The 18,962-nt window shown below is 44.5% G+C and overlaps 1 protein-coding gene across 7 annotated transcripts in view; it reads right to left on the bottom strand.

The window, feature by feature from the left end:
• TNIP1 (TNFAIP3 interacting protein 1) overlaps positions 1-18,962 on the bottom strand; it is a 61,593-nt gene that overhangs the window by 23,350 nt on the left and 19,281 nt on the right. For 3 of the 7 annotated variants that reach the window (XR_013983145.1, XM_080996027.1, XM_080996026.1), the window contains exons 2-6: positions 13,691-13,867; positions 12,347-12,469; positions 10,093-10,181; positions 8,322-8,393; positions 1,242-1,448 (exon numbers count right to left, since the gene is read on the bottom strand). Coding sequence is in view for 6 of the 7 variants with exons in the window: in XM_080996027.1 (XP_080852153.1) it covers positions 1,242-1,448; positions 8,322-8,393; positions 10,093-10,181; positions 12,347-12,469; positions 13,691-13,829 (630 nt within the window). In the remaining variant the exon portion in view is untranslated. The remainder of the gene's footprint in view (positions 1-1,241; positions 1,449-8,321; positions 8,394-10,092; positions 10,182-12,346; positions 12,470-13,690; positions 13,868-18,962) is intronic. The other 4 variants (XM_080996031.1, XM_080996028.1, XM_080996029.1 and 1 more) reach the window with 4 other exon arrangements.

Below are 18,962 nucleotides of genomic sequence, written 5' to 3' on the forward strand. Positions count from 1 at the left end.
GGCTTGCCCCAGGGAAAAGTCTTTTAGTGGTGAGTTTATGACCTGAAAGGTTGTGGGGGGTGTCTGATGCCTTACTAAGGGTGTGTCATATCCTCAAAGTTTCCCTTCCTAGTTGGAAAGGGAAGAAGAGATGACGGAATAAAAACTAAAGCGAAGCTTCATTTAGAGATGCCAGTGTTTCCCCCATTGACAACACAGTGCATTGCGAATGGTGGTCAGGAACCTTTATGAGGCCAACAGTGTGCCAGAGCACGGGTGGCCTTAGAGAGTACTTGAACGCAAAGCCTGGTGGCAATGTGACTGGCAACATACATATTCAACGGGGCTTAATTGTTGCTATCAGTACAGTAGTGGTTAAAGGTGGAACTGCGATCTAGAAGTTCCCAGTTAAAGACTCAGCTCAGCTGCAAAAAAACTGCACAGCTGCTGCTACTATTTCCCAGGCGTAGTTCAACATCCATCACATGGGAGTGATAATACTGGCCACATGTTGTTGTTGTTTTTAAAGGGGGGAGTGAGTGAAAAGGAAGGCAGAGAAATAGCTCTGGAAGGAGAAATTAAAACGTGATAAAATCACAGGGCCAAAACAGCTATGTGGCTTGTAATATTTCTTGGTTGGTGCAATAGCTGATCTTAGGTTCTTTCTTCTGCTTATTTGTATCCTGATCTCCTATTTTGCTTTTATCTGCTGGGGAAATCCAGCCAGACGGGCAGGGTATAAATAATAAAATTATTATTATTATTATTTATCTGCAATGTATGTTGAGCTTACTTGTACTGAGTTGCACCTTTGTTGTAATGGATGGGTGTCATGGGTGGAAGGTGTGGGCATGTCTGGTGCCTTGTATTGCACCAGGAGCCGTACATTGTATGGAATAGAATCATAGAATTGTAGAGTTGGAAGGGACCGCGTGGGTCATCTAGTCCAACCCCCTGCAATGCCGGAATCATAGCTAAAGAATCCCTGAGAGATGGCCATTCAACCTCTGCTTTAAAACCTCCAATGAAGGACAGTTCACCATCTTCCAAGGGAGTCTGACAGCTCTTACTGTCAGAAATAAAAATTATTTTTGCGGGGGGGAAAGTGTTGTGGGTTGGTGCATCACATTGCACCCCCTAGAGTAAATGCATTTAGATAGTGATGGGCACATGTAAGTGGGGTGGGGTGGGGGTAGAGAAGAGAGGAAGCCAAGACAGTTGTTCATGAAAACCGAAAAGCAAAATGAACTATGCACATCTACCAGCAGCCTTCGAACCTGAAGGATGGATGTTCTCTGCTCGTTCTTGTGCACCTTGGAGGCCAGCCGGTTGAACTCCAGAGCCATGCGACCCAGGTGGGCAAAGAGCTGCGTTTTGTCCGACTCCTCAGCAAAGAGACTCAGCGTGTTCTCCAAGCGCTGGAGGTGGAGCATCAGGTTGCCGTCCTCGTTCTGAAGTGGCTCAATGTCCTGCAAAAGACACGGAGGCACAGAAACATTGAAATCTGGGAGGAGGGCAAACAAGGGGTAAGTTTAGGCAGGCTCAGAGAAGCAGCTTGCCACCTTTTCCTTCCTTCATCCGAGGCCTAGAGTAGGCAACACTTTTGTCTCAGGATGAGTTACTCTGGACATTTAAAGAAATATCAGCTACAAAGTAAGCAGGCTGAATAGAGTCCCCATGTTGGGGGGGGGGGGAGCACGGTTTGCTTCTCCTGGACAAGGCATTTTCCCTCTGAAAATCTCACCCTGAAGCTGCACTTTGCCCCCATGCTTCAATGTCAGGGTGGGGGTGGACAAGATGGCATGGGAGGGAAGAGGGAGAGTTTTCCTCCTCACAGTCCCACTCAACTACCCTGGCAACCTTGAGTGGTGTTTTTTTCTAAAACAAAAAACACAGAAAGCTGCCTTATACCCAGTCAGCCCCCTGGCTGTGGCTCTCCACGACTTCAGGCGTTAGTCTTCGTCAACCCTACTTGGGAGATGCCAGGACTGAACCTGGGACTTTTTGCATGGAAGCCAAATGCTTTGCCACTGAGCCACAGCCCTTCCCCAAACACTTCAGCTTCTCCAGTCCCTTGGTCTTTTGGGTTGCCGTTGTATGCAGCTCTTCCACTTACAAAATAATAATAAATTCCTCTCTCTTTTTTTAAGGTGGGTTGACCAGGAGTGTGAACAGTACAAAACTGCTCTCATTTTATGGTCTAAATGTTCAACAGCACTCTAAGCATAATTTAACGTCCAACTCTGATTCCTCAAAAGGAACGCAAGTTGGGCTAAAACACCAAGGCCAGTGTTTAGTCCTTGAGGCCCTGCATGGGAGATGATTCTAGAGAGATCCAGTGTCTTTAAGGCACTTGCCTTTGTCTGTGGTATTCTGCACTTCCAGAAGAAATCATTGCATTACCCATGCCCCTTTCACCTTTGCCCTGTTTCTATTATTGCTGAAAATTCCACCTGAATGCACCTTAGCTGTAAGCAGCAAATGGAGCCCGCCCTCCTATTAAGGCAAAGTAAGATTACTGCTTCAGGCGGCAAATGCTAAGAACAGTAGTGGATGACCCCCTGGCTGTTCTTCTCTTTGAAAGACAGAGCTGTGTGTCTTACTTAATAGTTTGGTGCCTGCTACCCTCAAGCGCAGAGTAAGACACCTCCTCATTGCTGGAACTGAAGAAAAATTCAACTGCTAGTCCAGTTGTGTATGTGCCATTTTTCCTTCACCTCAGGACTGCTAAATGTTTTAAGCTGACCTTGCCAGTAAAAAAAAAAAAAAAAAAAAAAAAGGATTGCCAGAACTAGTTTGCTTCCAAGCTTCAGAGTTCATTTTCCATACTAAATATACGAAGAACGGATGAATGAATGAATGAATAAATGATAAATAAAGTGTCTCTGATCATGTACTTGGTGTCTTTCCTTCACAACTGAGCAAGGCAGCTTGTCTTTGGTCTGTATACTTGGAATTATGGCATGTGGCTTCCTGGGAAGACAATGTGCTAGCTTACATAAGAAGAAGAAGAAGAAGAAGAAGGAGTTTGGATTTGATATCCCGCCTTTCACTCCCCTTCAGGAGTCTCAAAGCGGCCAACAATCTCCTTTCCCTTCCTCCCCCACAACAAACACTCTGTGAGATGAGTGGGGCTGAGAGACTTCAGAGGAGTGTGACTAGCCCAAGGTCACCCAGCAGCTGCATGTGGAGGAGCGGAGATGCGAACCCGGTTCCCCAGATTACGAGACTACCGCTCTTAACCACTACACCACACTGGCTCTGAGGCTGAATCAGTGGGAATCATTGGCTGAATCAAGCCAATGGCCCATCTAGTCCAGCATCCTGTTCTCACAGTGGCCGACCAGATGCCCATGGGAAGCCTGAGCAAAAGAGTACTCCCCTCTTAAGGATTCCAGCAACTGGCATTCAGAAATGTTCTGTCTCCCACAAGGAGACTGAAAACAGAGACACTCCTAGGAGCCACCTCATCAGACCTGCCTTATACCAAGTCAAATCATTGGTCCCTTTACTTGAGTATTGCCCTCACAGACCGACTGAGGATTTCAGGCAGGGTTCTCTTCCAGTCCTACCCAGAGATGCCAGGGGTTGAATCTTCTGCATGCAAAGCAGATGCTCTGGCCCTTCCACAAGCGCAGGGAAAAACTTGACAACCAATGAATAACAACAAAAAGCTGAGCACACCTCTTTACTCTCTAGCAAGTGCCTCTGAATAAGGATTCTATTCATTCCATTCTCTGTAATTTCCAAACTGCTAATGAAGAAAAACACTCCTGCAACTTGGACCACCACTTCCACCTTAAATTCGCTCCCCCTTTCCCCACCTCTCTCACTCCTACCTCTTGCTGTTCAGTTCCAATTGGTTTCAATTCCAAAGTGATGGCGGCACATGCGTCCCTCTGTCAGAAGCTCTACAACTGAAATGCACCCGCTTTATACGAGGCCCTGGGTTTATGGCACACCTGCTCTTGACAGGCAGCCGCAGAGCCACACCCTCCTCCCTGACGTGGTTGAGCTGGGCATAGTGGAGCACTAACCTGGTCTGGGTTGTTATGGCTGATTAGTTACTCAGTTGCCTTGGAGATGAAAGCCACCATTCACAGCCAAGCAATCCAGGTCAGGAAAGGGATGTCACCCTGCGTAGATGTAGCAAGTATGGCCAGATCAGGCTGCATGCCAGCTCAAAGAGTCACCTTGCAGGCAGCCCATCAGAAAGGAATCCTTGAAGGTAAAAGGCAGGGAAAGAGCAGCTTTCACCCAGGACTCATGAGCTGACTCATCCTCTCCGCCTCTCCGTGAACATGCCCCTATGAACTTGGTCCACAAAATGAAAAACCCCAGTCTTGCAAGAGACTTTGTCCATCTCTGTTGCTGCTGACTCATAAGGGAATTACACACAGGAATCATAGTGTGTCTTTGGTGCCAGATCTTTATTGCCTCATCTGTTTCTAGTTCAATAGAAGTTACACCAAGGAAGACAACTGTACTCTGGGCAGGTTCCAACCAGTCTCCCAAAGCAGGGATGGGGAAAACCAGAGCCCTGCAGGTGTTGCTGGACTACGGCTCTCTGACTACACCACGGCCAGTTGTCCCTGCCCATTGGGTGTGCTGGCAAAAGCCTTTTTCAAGAAGCAAAAGACCTTGCACTATCTTACTCTGATGGCAACAGCTATCCCAAATATGTAGGAAAATGTTTCAGATGCTACTTGTAGTATCCTAGTTAATATTAAAGCTTCAGTCTCATTTGGGAGCAGTAGAAGTACTGTCAAACCTTGGTTGTTGAACATAATCTGTTCCAGAAGCCCGTTTGACTTCCGAAACGTTCGACAACCGAGATGCAGCTTCCGATTGGCTGCAAGAGCTTCCTGCTCTCAAGCAAAAGCCGTGTCGAAAACCAGAGCATTTACTTCTGGGTTTTCGGTGTTCGGGAGCCGAAATGTTAAAAAACGGAGCCATTCGGGAACCAAGGTTTGACTGTAGTAGAAACTGCTTGTGAATCAATCTCCCAGACTGCTCAAGGTCTAGACGCTTTCCCCTTAAGTTCTCTAAAGTTTCTATACTTCCCATCAATTGCTTCTACACCTCCCCATAAATTCATTTCAGTAATACCATATTGCACGACAAGCTTGGTGCCATTTTTGCAGTCACAGCTCTTTCGGTTATATGCACTGGTTTCTGCTTGTGCTTCCTGCTCACAAAACCTGGGATACCTTTTACCTTGGGACAGTCAGATCCTGAGAACGTCCAATGGACATTCATAACACAATTTATGCTCAGATTAAACATTATAGATCCAATGTAATAACATCACAAGTGGCACAGAACTGCGCAGCCTAAGGCAGACGGTGCACCTTTTGGGGCATCACAACTTTTACCAGTTGTCAGAAGAATTCATAAAGCTTTGTGATGTACCAGAGTTCACCAGCTGCTGTTTCTGCCAGCAGCCAAGCATGGCTGCCTCTTGAAAGAGAGCCGCTCACAGCCGCCTAACCACACCAGCCTGGAGATGTGGCAGGAGCCACATTGGCTGACACGATGCCAACTTATCTGGGGGAAAGGCTCTTTAACTTACTGCAAACCCTGGGAAGCAGTTACTACAGGCAACTAACAGCAAGCCAAGCTGTTGACATTACAACAACAACCCCCATTGTGTGTGCCTTAAATATGCATGGCTGTTTGCCCCACCTAGTTCCTCAAGCACTGATGCTGGGCCTGTTCCACACCTTCTCCAAATCTTTTTTTTTTTTTTTTTAGGACATATTTTTATGTAAGAGCTGTTTCTTTTAACCTTCTGTTTCTTGTGCCTCGCCCATGCTGGCTCAAGAGCAACGCACGAAGGGACTTGTTCTGCGACAGCTTTAAAATAATTGAGTTAGGATTCCCCCTTCGCTCTGCGTAATAGCCCTAGGAAAGTCATGGGCAAATCGAGGAGGAGGCACTTGGCTCGGGAACAGAAGTCACTGGCTAGGGAAAGAGGGTCTGATTCTTGCTAAGAAACAGCTATTTAAAAGTATTTCTCTGGAGGAAAAATAAAAAAAATCCTTCCAGTAGCACCTTTAAGACCAACTAAGTTAGTTCTTGGTATATAGTTGGTCTTAAAGGTGCTACTGGAAGGATTTTTTTTATTTTGACTATGGCAGACCAACACGGCTACCTATCTGTCTCTGGAGGAAGAGTCCCTTTTCTCCCTCATGGTTAGCACTGGTTTGGACAGGAATGTATACCTTGTTCTGCCACTGGCCAGATCCAATTTCAAGCTGTGCTGATGTGACAGGATGGGGGCAACTCACCACCACAAATGAACAAGACAGATTGTTTGCGGGCTAATGTTTTAACAAAATATTTTCATGTATCTATTTATTTATTTATTGAATTTATATACCGCCCTATACCCGGAGGTCTCAGAGTGGTTCACAGAAAAATAACCAAAATATAAAACCACAATATATATAATCAAGATTAACCCCCCCCCAAAAAAAACCCCACATTTTAAAAGGGCATAGGATGTCAATTGAATCAACCAAAGTTTGGTTAAAAAGGAACGTTTTTGCCTGGCGCCTAAAGGTGTATAATGAAGGTGCCAGGTGAACTTCCCTTGGGAGAGCATTCCTATTTAAGAAGATAGGCTTGAGAAGCGAACAGATAGCCAAATCCAGAGATATCTGTCAGATCTCCAGAGCTCCTCGCTTATGAAGGTGAAGTGAGAGCTCTCATTCACTGCATTAAAAGATTGTAAAACTTTCAGAGAGGCAGGGGTGCTATTTAAAGCAGGTACTAAAACCACCGCCGACATTACACTGGTTCACGTGATCTAGAAGGATTCGCTAGATTGCTCCAGTCAGTTTCATTTCATCACTTGGGTTTTTTCCCAGCCCCTTTCCTGAGAAGTGCTGTCTGGATATAAGTGGAGTTCTCTGCCATCCTGTTGGCTGGCTGCCCAAGCCTGTGAGCCTGCACATCTCATTGAGGAGAAGGAAGTAGCTGGCCACCACACAGCTTTGCATATGTGAGCAAGAAAGGGGGGGGGGGGGAGAGAAGCCTCTTGACAGCAGCACTTTCAGAGCAGCACTCTCATTTCTCAGTAGGAGAGTTCCCATCAGCTTGTTCTGGGAAAGAGGCCAAATGAAAAAACTGCGGCACGTGCCTGGTTTGTGTGGTTACAGCCTCTGTGAGTGGCAGCGCACCAGCGCAAGGAAACTCAGCTGGTGGCCCAAGTCAGGTCCTGAAACAATCACTTATTTAGGGGCAAACTACACATACTGCAGGATGCGAGTGGCGCTGTGGGTTAAGCCACTGAGCCTAGGGTTTGCCGATCAGAAGGTTGGCAGTTCAAATCCCTGCGACGGGGTGAGCTCCCGTTGCTCAGTCCCTGCTCCTGCCAACCTAGCAGTTCGAAAGCACGTCAAAGTGCAAGTAGATAAATTGGTACCACTCCGGCGGGAAGGTAAACGGCATTTCCGTGCGCTGCTCTGGTTCGCCAGAAGCGGCTTAGTCATGCTGGCCACATGACCCGGAAGCTGTACGCCAGCTCCCTTGGCCAATAAAGCGAGATGAGCGCCGCAACCCCAGAGTCGTCCACGACTGGACCTAATGGTCAGGGGTCCCTTTACCTTTTTTACACATACTGCACTCAGTTGCAGAAGCAGCAACCTGGAGCAGAAAGTTCTACAAAGAGGGAGCAGCTCTCTCTTTCTTTCCTGTACCAATTTCCCCAGCATCAATAACTTCCCAGCTGATTTTAGCTCTATGAAGGAGGAAAAAAGAGGGGTATGGATATAATCATACTGGGGCATAAGGAAACTGAGGGTTTTGTGAAAGGAAAAACGGTCCACAGCAAAAGGATTGAGCACCCCTTCTGCCCCACAAGATACGTGGCTACAGATTATAGCAACTCATTGCTGCTTCCAGTTCAAGACCACAACATGGGGAGGGGAAATATTCCAGTGACTGAGCACCCCTTGTCATTTCTTCCTCAGCACATCTCTTTCTTTCTCCTGATGTTTTCTCCATGTGAAAAAAAGACGACTGCGAGTGGCTCATGGCAGATACCTTTGTTGTTTCTTTTCTTTTGCTTAAATTACTCTGTGAAACGCAATATAAAATAGTTCAACTGCTCAATAAAACCTGCTGACTAGTTTAGCTTTCATCTTCTGGAGACCTCTATATTTCCCTGTCTCTGAGCTATCAAACCACACAAGGAGATTGTATGAAAAAAATACATCAGAACTGAACGCACACACAAAAAGTTAACAAACAAAGGAACTTCCAAGACAACACGACCCATAAAACATCCCCCCCCCCTTTTGCGTCTCAATCTAAACAAGCTGTTTGGATTAACATACCGATTTCCCGGTGCTTCCCTGGGAAGACCTTTTATCCTCAGCTCCAACAATTTCAAACTCAGATGAAGATCCCTGTAGAGAAAATGAATGAATGTAGAGTTATATACCCCCAAATTCCAGTGGGCCCCTTACAGGAAAAAAACAGAGTAGGGATTAAATGAGTAATTTGGGTTTCCCCACTGTCTACTGAATGTGTTTAAAAAACAAACAAACAAATATATGGTGTCCTGCTTACTTAGAAACAGGATAAAAAAGCAAAAACCTGCAACAAAATATTGCCATAAATCCTCACCTCCCAGCATACTGATCTTCAAAAGGTGGGTTGCTGCCTGATCCAAGATAAGGCGCAACAGAAAGCACCACCACTATGCAAATATGCAATAAAAGATTAAGAAATGGATCCCCAAATGCATGTTTGGGTCAAAAGTGGGTCCTGGGTCTGATAATGTGGAATATACCTTTATATACACAGGTCCAATTATGCCTTCCTCCATGATAATATAGGCTGTCAAGGGTTCAAGCAGGTCTCTGCTTTTCTGTCAAGTCTTTCCCACCTAATCCTCAACTTTCCTGAGCTCCTGGAGGTCAATCTAGTCTTTGCTGGGCTCCTTTGCAGTTTTGTTTGCTTTTTTATTTTGTTTGTTTGTTTGTGGTTCTGCAAATCTCTGGGTTTCTCTGAGTGCGCCAATAACTCTCTAACGTTTCTCATTGACCCTCTCTGGGCTCCAATTCTGTCAGCAAGAGGCAATGTGTTTAAAGTCAGAGGGGAGTGGGACTGCATCTTTCATTGGATGGAGCTGTTTCCAAATGTTGCTTATTTCTTTGATCTAAAAAGGTCGTGTGGGAAAGGAAGATAGCATCTTACACAGCAAACTGGAGGCGTAGCAAGATCAAAATCTACCTAATAACTATTAGAAACCATAGCAATCTGTAACTGTCTGTGATACAGAATGAAACAGGGCTACACATTTTCTCAAATAATACAGTATTCAAAACTACAACATTTTTATGGGAAAGGCTGGAGCTTGGCGGCAGAGGATTTGCCTCACATGCAAAAGATCCCGGGTTCAATCCCTGGTGTCTGCAGGAAGGGCTCAGAAAAGTTGTTTCCTGAAGCCCTGGAGAGCTGCTGGCATCAGTGTAGGCCATGGTGAACAAGATATGCCAACGGCATAAGGCAGCTACCTCTCAGAAACAATCTAAGAGACATCTCTTTGTAGTTAAGTGGCACTCAACAAAGCCAGGCAGTTTGGGATCAGACACTGAACCATGGAATGGACTCTCCCCGCAGCCTTGCAAGACTTAATAGATGTATCTTGGGTCAGGAATAAAAGCACCAGCCTTGGACCTCAATGACTATCACAGGGCGGTTTAAAAGAGAGTGCTCTTTCAGCTCCAGTTCTGCAAAATAGAAAGCACCTCCCAAAGTAGCTGGGATGATCAACTTTACTGTAGAGCATGTGGCTCATTAAAAGTGTTATGCAGCATTCTTCTAGTTCAGAAACTTCCTTCCAGTTACATGGACAGACTAAAAATGCCAGAGTCCTCAAACCTGAGTAGTTCATTGGAAGAAAAAGTCATTCTGATATCATTCCCCTCACTGCCTTTACAATGTGTTTAGCATTCTCGCAGCCTAGTTCTATACATACTCGGAAATACTTGCTGCTGAATTCATTGGGACTTACTCCTGTGCCTGCCTAGCAGGGCTTGCAGCTTTAATCATTATTATTATTTTTATGTAGCTGTGGTTATTTAAAGTTTGATTTCTTACACTGCTAGGTGGCTTCTGTGTGGGTTTTTCCATCTCCTTCTGATCTTCACCTGGAACCTCTGAGGAAGAGCAAAGATCTGGGATTCCTCCTGGGGGAAAAAGAGAAAAGAAGCAAGTGAACATTTCTAATTGCAGAGATCCAACTCTGCCAACAGAAACAACAGCAGCAAAAGTACAAAGAAGAAAAGGGAAAGTTGGGGAAAGGAGAAAACAGGTTGCTAGGCAGGATAGAGATCTCCCATTCTGCATTAACAGGAAACAGGTTCAAGAGCAGGAGGGCTGGTAGCAGCTATTACCTGCCTAAAACAAATCCATTTTATAACCAATTTAAAAACACACACCAGAGAGTCTACAAGGAACAGTACTTGCCCTTTTCCATCTTGTTTTAAGTCCCCATGCACAAATTACACATACACTCCCCCCATGTCAAGCCCCACCTTCCCTGTGCAAGAACCAGTAGCTGGTCTCTGGGGTCACAGAGGCGGCAATGTTTGGTGTGCGATGCAAATGTATATAAATGGCCTTTGATGAGTGTCAGCTGGAATTTCCCTCCTTCCTCCTGGGCTCAGCATACGGTAATACTGAAAGATCAAAAATCACCCCTCAGCTTTTCCATTTGAAGCCCATCTAGTTCTCAAGAGGGGTGGTAGGTGGGAGAACAGAACAGTCACTTTTTTTTTTAAAGTACACTGCATCAGCCTTTGCCAACCTGGCACACTGCAGATGTTTTGGACTAAAAGCTTCATTAGCTCCAGCCAGCAACAGGTTGATGAAGGTGAGAGTGTGCCATATCAGAATGATATGGTGCATATCAGAATGACAGTCACCTTTTCTAAGGTTAAAGGAGGCTGCTCTCAGGGCTTTCATGCTCAGATCTATCAAACGTGTGATCCCAGGTACACTGCAAGGCTCCCACTAGTCCCAGCCAGTAAGCTCCCTCTAAGTAGCACCCCCAATAATGGTCTAAACAAATAAATCAAGTAATTGACCATTGGGTGCTCTTTGGTATGAAAAATTCTACCACCCAAGGCAGTTGACCAAGCCCTGAATTGGGGGTATGTGCGCAATGTGTGTGGCATGCACATAGTTACACCCAGACTTTGCTAGTATCAGGTGGGACTCAATCGCAGACCAGCAAACCCAGGTTGTGCAATTACAGTTGAAGGGGAGGTTTTGCACAACAAACCCACTTTCCCCCAGTAGATGGACCTCCCCACCAACAAACAGGAATGAATGCTCGATAAAATCAGTCACCTGGAAGCACCCATGATTTTTTTGAGACTCAAAAAGAAAACACACCGGGACAGGGGGGTGTCTAGGAAGCTGGCTCAAACCAAGGCATATGTGTTTGCCTAGCCCTGTACTGTCTATTCTGACTGGCAGTACTTCTCCAGGGTCTCAGACAGAATGAGCTCCTGCCCCATCACCTGCCTGAAGATGGAAAGGATTATTCCTGGGACCTTCTGCGTGCAAAAGTGTAGGCCGTGAGCTGCCCCCTAAAACCACACGGCCCTCAAAGAAGAAAAAAGTGTTTGAGGGCAGGGGTGTGGAAGGAAGAGTTTTGTTGCAGAAGCAAAAATGTATTCAAAACCTTTGGTTACTGGTCATTTGATTTCATGTTTTTCTCAGGGAGGGGAACAGCAGTGAACATGAGCAAAAAGCATGGCCAAAACTTCCCTCATGTTCCACCGTCTAAAGGCTGTTCGATTTATTTTTGCATATGCATAACCTGCCCAGAAAGTAGCATGCAACAAGACAGGACTGATTCAATCCAAGGAGGCTGGGCTGTAGCTAAAACCATGCAAATGGAGTTCTACCCACACAACGGAACCTCCCCTTCCTCTCCTCTCGCCAAGCATCCACAGAATCTGCTCTGGAGGTCCCACAACCTGCTGCAGCAGATTTTGATGGTGCACAGGGGGCTGCAGGGGAGAGGAGAGGTGCAAGTTTTACTGTGAAGTCTGTTGCATGAGCCAAACACCCCTAGGAACTAAAATGGCACAGATTCAGGCTGCAGACCTGAAGACGCAGGTTGGCTTCATAGATGGCCCAGTAATATCAGAATGTATATTTTTTTGAAAGGGCTTTTTACACTTAATGCAAGACAGCCGACACCAGCACTGGAGGCTTATTACTCTTCCTTCCAACTTGCAATTCCCTTAAATGCAACACACACACATGCAGTGAAAATCTAGGTCTGCCATAGAACGTGTTACTGGGACATGCCAAACAGTTGGTCCTTTGATGCTCATACCTGCCATTTCCGCAAGCTTGTCAAGAGAGGAGGTGGACCTTAGCATTTCGTTGTCCTTCACTAGGTCCTCCACTTTCTGACGCAGCCTGGAGGCTTCTAACTGAGACTCTTCCAATAGATCCCCTGGCAAAACAACAAGGGCATGATTTAACACTCCTTTGTATTTGCAGGATCTTTCTTTACAGCAGCACGTTCAGCATAGTTATAAGAACTAACCAAACTCTAGCAATTCTAGCCTAACTCCACTGCATTTCAGTTCAAATGGCTGCTTTATACACAGTACTTTTACTACACAGAGAAGATCTCTGTGCCATGGGGGGCAGGGGATGGAACTGTGAATAATGTATACAGCAGCCACATAAATTTTTGCATGGATTAGGGAGAAGGGACGAGCATGGAGATATTCCCAACTGTAGGAAAAAGTAGTCAGCTGAACTGCAATGTTTTGCCTTGTCTACTTATTGGCAAGCACCCCAGCCACACACGTACAAAGCTCAAATTTTATGCCAGTATTTTGGGCTTGCTAAGAAATGTATCGCTATCAAGATCTCATTTTAAAAGGCTTTGGAATAAAGAGCAATGCATGTTTAATATGCAATGGTGAAAGCTTTTGGAGGCACAAAGAATTCTCCTTTAGGCTAGGTAATATGAACTACACCTTTAAAAAAACTAAAAACTTTAATAGAAGTAAAGAAATTCCTAATATATACCTCTAATTCAAAACCCTATCTACAGAGAGGTGCATCTGTGGAATGAAACGCTGCTGAGTTGGAACCCACTGACATATTCAGGACTGTTTCTCAGCCTCTGAAAACGATTATGTTCTCAGACGGCAAACAGTAAAAGATTCTTCATGTGATGCTACTACATCCGGGACCTGTGTACAATTTTCACACTTACGATGTTCAGCGTTACTGAAAAACCCTTAAGATCTTCCACTGGCTGTCACAATATTTTAAAAGGTCCATATCCCACACACAGCCCACGTGTGAGAAATGCCAGTAAGTCATCATCTGGGACGTCTCTTGAACAACATGCAGACACGAGGCAAAGGCCTTTTGAGCAACAGCAATAACACAGAGAGCACCCCCAGAAAGACTTTAGCATACAAGGGGCAGCAAGTCCAAATCACAGATTTGGTCACCACCAGTGAAACTAGTAGGCTATCCCCAACGGAAGCTCAAGTGCTGCTACAACTATGCCTCTATGGTGCCACAGAGGTTTTAGAGGTTTCCTGCTAAGTACACAAGAAAGCAGCTTCTTTGAGGTTTGTCGCAGACCTGGGCATTCTGGAAACAGCAACAATGAGTAACTTTTGCTTTTCCGCTTCCATGTCATCCTCACCGTTACCTAGAGACTTAATTCCCTGCATCTTCTCCTTCAGCCGGGTATTTTCCTCCACCAGCCGTTCAAAGGCAGCAGATGCTCCCTTTTCCGTTCCCCCACCCGGGTCATAGATACGATAAGGCCCCTTTCCTTCCATGGGTGCAGCTTAATACTCCAGTTTCCTGGTAGCTGTGCCTGAAACAATGGAACAGGAGGTTAGCATCCCCAGTGTAAATCCTTTAAGAATGCTAGAACAACCAGAGGGATTTAACAGAAGGGGGAGATAATAGTGTTCATCTGTTACTGGGACTTCAGGGGTTTTCCAGATAGGGTGGCCTTGGTCAGAGGCTACAGCTTCCATGACTGATATAACGCTCTCATTATTTTTAACCTTGGTTAAGGGATTATGAGCAGGTGGTGCAAGTGTATATCCTCTTGCCTTCCTTTGCCCCAGTTCCCCTGCTCTTCCTGAACCCTGTCTGAACTGGCTTTAACCAATAATTAGTCCTAACAGAGACATCGATCTTAGCCAAGACTTGAAATATTGGGAGTGGTCTATATGCATAAGATCATAGCAAAATATGATCCTTATGATACTCTGCTGAGCAGTTCTTTCATTATGCTTGTGTTTGTAGAGAAAGGACTGGCACCCTGATTGCCAGAGTAATTTTCTCCATTTCTGCAAAACAAAAGGTTTTTAAGCAGAGGTTTGATGGCCATCTCTCATGGATGCTTTAGCTAGGATTCCTGCATTGCAGGAGGTTGGACTAGATGACCCCTGGGGTCCCTTCCAACTCCAAGAGTCTGTGATTTTATGGAAACACCACAGCAAAAAGAAAAAGGGGGGGAAATAAAAAAGAGCTGGGATATACAATTTAATAAACATATTTCTATACCATCCTTAATAAAAACAGATTTCAGGGCATTGTACAACAAACCAGAGTAATAAAATTAAAACCAAATAAAAAAAACCACTAGCACTGTGCAGCCATAACATATTTTTTTAAGCAGCAGATTAAAAGGACAAAAGCAGGCTGAGTGAGTATACAAATTAAAATGCCTCAGTAAATACGAATGTCTTAACCTAGCGCTGAAAAGATTGCCAAATAGGTGCCAGGCATAGGGGAAGGCATTCAAATACCTCTCATTTCTTATTACAGAGCACTTGAAACTGAACTCCTGTTGAAGATCTCAACACACGCAGGCAGGTATAGGGGAAGAAGCACTCGTATTTGGGAAAAGTAATAATAATAACCAGTTAAAATTCTGACAGCCAAATTCTGAACTAATTGAACTTCTGAGTACTGTAATCTTTAAGGGCAGCCACAAGTATTACCAGACTATGGAACACTGTAACCAGACTATGCCTGTTGTGGAATGGCGCAGCTGGTAAAAAGATAGTCTGTGGCAGCAACATCATCTGGACTAGTAGAGACAGAAGTGAATCTAAAAGCGCACCCAAACTGCAAACCTACTCTTTCCAGATGAATGCAGTCTCAGCCAAAACAGTTTGAACAGCATGTTCAATGATATCAAATGCTACTGAGAGAGCAAGAAGAACCAATAGGGTTGTGCTCCCCCGCCTTTCTACTCACAGGCCATTCACCTGATTGTGGATACTCTACTCTCCAAAGGATGCATGCCTAACTCTGCTCTCTGATATACACTCAAATGATACTCCAGGTGAGACGGGGGTTTAGAACAACGACAATGTAATTGGTTTGCCCTAATCAGCATTGGCATGTAGCCAAATCTGATTCGCTTTGCGACGTCATCACATTCACTACCAGATCGCTGTTTGAATGGGATTCTGTAGTTAAGGAAGAATATAGGAGGAAGCAATCCATTACGAAACGCACACACAGGTAAAATGAGATCCACCAGTAAGTCTGTGGGTGCCTTGCAGTAGATTTAAGGGTTTCTAACTTTTCTAATGACAGAAACAACCAGCTAAAAGGCCTTTTATTTTCAAATTAGGTTGCTGATAAAGAACATTTGGGAGAAAACCAGGACTGGGGTTTTTGTGAGAGAGAATGTATAAACTTGGTTCTGGTACTGCATTACTAATGCCCAGTCTGAGTATGTGCTCAGAGGCACCCTGCTTACTGATTCTTGGTGTATATGCCTGCCCACTTGATCCAGTATTTTACTCTGGTTCGTACACCTCAGTTTTCAAGCAAAAATGAACAAACAAACAGACGAATGAATAGATCCACTCCATTAGCACAAGTTGACTAGGTTGGGAAGAAAAATGCCCAAAGTGATGGAACATTCAGATCGAATGCACAGAGTGTTCAACTCCCTTCACCTATGCACATCTTGTGCTGCAAAATTTAATCCTGCATCATTTAACGATGCTCATCACGCACCAAACTAATGAGAGTTCAGCTAGGTTACTGCACTCTGGGTCAACAGAGAACAGAACTAGGTCAGCAGGCGTCATTAAAAAGTGCACACACATTCTTCTTGAATGATGCAGGAACAGCTCCGGGATATTTAGTGTGCTGATACAAACCTTGCTTCAGTTCAAACCGTGTGAAAGAAAGTGTCATAAATAGATAACAGACCAGTGAAAGTGTCTGAAACTAGAACAGGCTTGCTGGTTCTGAATAATATACATATCTATTAAATTATCAGTACGGGAACAGAAAGGAGGGGTAAGTACATTTAAATACTATTTCTTAAAACAAAAACACTATTCAAGGATCCACAAATACACTGTCATTTTAAGCTGATAAAGGCAGAATCAGGGAAAGGCAGCACCCTACTCCTCATCCAGAAATGCAGGGTCCCCACCTGGTGCCACACTGGTCACAATACATTCAAAGCACTCTTGTGCCACTTCAAAAGGCATGGATTCTCCGAAAGAATCCTAGAAACTATAGTTGAAGGGTGCTGGGAATTGTAGCACTGTGAGGGTCTCCTAACAATGCTCAACACCTTTATAGTTCCCAGGATTCTTTGGGGGGAGCCATGTAAGAATGCTCTAAATGTACAGTATGGATGCACTAAGTCACTAAGTCTTGCAGACTCTCAGAAAGCAAGGAGATGACTCAGTGCTTAGTGCATCAGGGATTATGATCCCTGAGGGTCACTGGCATTTCTGGAGTTTGCTGGGTGATCATGCTCCTCCTTTACCCCTGGTTCAAGGTATGGATAGAGCTACCACCCGGAATTTTATCCTTCTTGAAATGGCCCATGGGCACTGAGACAAGTTAGACATGGTTGGAATGTGGGAATGTTCAGGGAAGCAGGAGAGGATATAATGTTTATTAATATCCTTCCTAACTTGCACTAGCAAGTTCCTTTACTTAGCAGAGTTTCACACTCCCCCTTTAAACACACAGCGGGTAGCTGTCTGCAGGCTTGTGTAAGCCTCTTACTATTAGGTTCCTGGTATGTTCCCTTATATCCCTCTTAAAAGAATAAACTCGCCACAATCTTGCGTAAAGTATATAAAAGTAGTTTACTCACATTATGTTCACAGTTGGATCCCTGAAGGCAGGCTTAGTTACAAAGTATATACATGTGGAGCTATCCCATATGGGGATAATCCCAGTGTCCTCTGTTGGTTAGCTAAAAAGCTGCTCCAATGACGGAGGAAGTCAAAGAGAGAGAGAGAGTGTTGTGTGCCTTGTCTCTTTTGTTACCTGGACAGGTAAGGCCACACCCACCTCTAGTCACATGCAAAGGAAGTATGTCCCAGCCAGGAGAAAACAGGAAGTTTTCAACTGGCTGGACCAAACATTCCCCTGCATGTCCACTCTAGGAAAACAAGGAATGTTGTACTTGACTGCTACTTATGTATCACATCCCACATGGAAAGCAATGCACACCCTTTTGTTGGTGTTTTTATGCAGAAGCTGGATGAGCACCTATCAAAGATGCTAGAGCAACAGATAAGGACACCTGAAGTCCCCTCCATCATTAAAATTCTGTGAAAAATCTTCTGCTAGGACAACTGTAATTCACTTCTCAATTCAGAATGCATAGCTTCTATGCACCACAGATGCCAAGGCATATTTTGAACTTTTGACAAGACATTGATGGAAAAAAATTATTTTCCCTGTGCTGTTTTTACCCAATGAACAAAGAGCCTCCTGATTTTCAGATCAGAGGATAGGATTGCTGCAGTCCATGAATACAGAGCACAGCAGGTGAAGTAGCAATTAAAGCAACACACAATGTGGAGGCAGGAAACAGTCTTCAATAGGAGTGTTACAAGCCTGCCACTGTCTTCATCAGTAATACATTCAAGGGTATGTAGATACAAGAACATAATAAGAGCAGTGCTAGACCAGCTGCCTGTTCCCTATAGCAGCCAATGATTCCTCTGGGAAGCCTACCTGGGAGGAAATATATATCCATCATGACAAGCAGCCATTGATGACCAAAAACTCCATGAACTTCTCTAATCTCCTTTTAAACCGTCCAAGTTGACAGCACTATAAATTAGTTCAAGAAAGATGCCTTCTCTCCTCCTAAAAGGGAGAAGGGCTTTTCCTGCAAATCAATGCTTCGAAGTTAGAGCTTTTTTTCTTTAGCTTCAGGGAAAGAGTAAAAAGATACTGCTGTGAGACCCAACAAAAGCTCACAAAATAACAAACTTTATAGTGTGATTGACTACTGGGTTCTATACAGGACTTCGTAATTTATTTGCAAGGCTGCATTTCATTATTTAAAAGCATCATCACATTTCTGCTTATGGACTTGAGGTGAATTAGTATGCTTCATCTCTAGTCTCTAGATAAATGAGAAGGGTAATAGTCCCTCCCGAATGCAGATTGCTATCGTTTGCACTGGGAATGTCCCGATTTAAAGATACTGTATTGGCATAAAAACATAAATACTATCTCTGCAGGGACTTGTTACAAAGTATCTTTAGAACAGTTAGTCAACTTGTTGAACTATTTCAAAGGTGTCAGCCTGTTGCGTCTCAGTATATATATATAGGTTGCTTCTAGAAAGCTGACACAGTTAAAAAAATCGGAAGACCCCAAATCTCCTTCAGTTTTAGCTTTGTGGGGTTTTTTGTTTGTTTCCTTACAATTCTATGAGCAGAAATGAAAATGCTTGCAGCGTGTGTATCCTGATGGAGTATACTGTGTAAATATATATGTGTGTATACTATCTTGAAAGATGAAAACACATGGCACCATGGGTGAAATCCATTGGTGACCATCCACCCACAAAGCAGATACTGCTGGCAGAAGAGATTTTCCTTTTCTTGTTTCACCCAATGTGGCTGGCAGCAGATTCAGAAGAAAGCAACATTCAGTTCTTCCTCACA

Source organism: Podarcis pityusensis (assembly GCF_964106645.2).
Source record: "Podarcis pityusensis genome assembly, chromosome: 2".
Classification (NCBI taxonomy): domain Eukaryota; kingdom Metazoa; phylum Chordata; class Lepidosauria; order Squamata; family Lacertidae; genus Podarcis; species Podarcis pityusensis.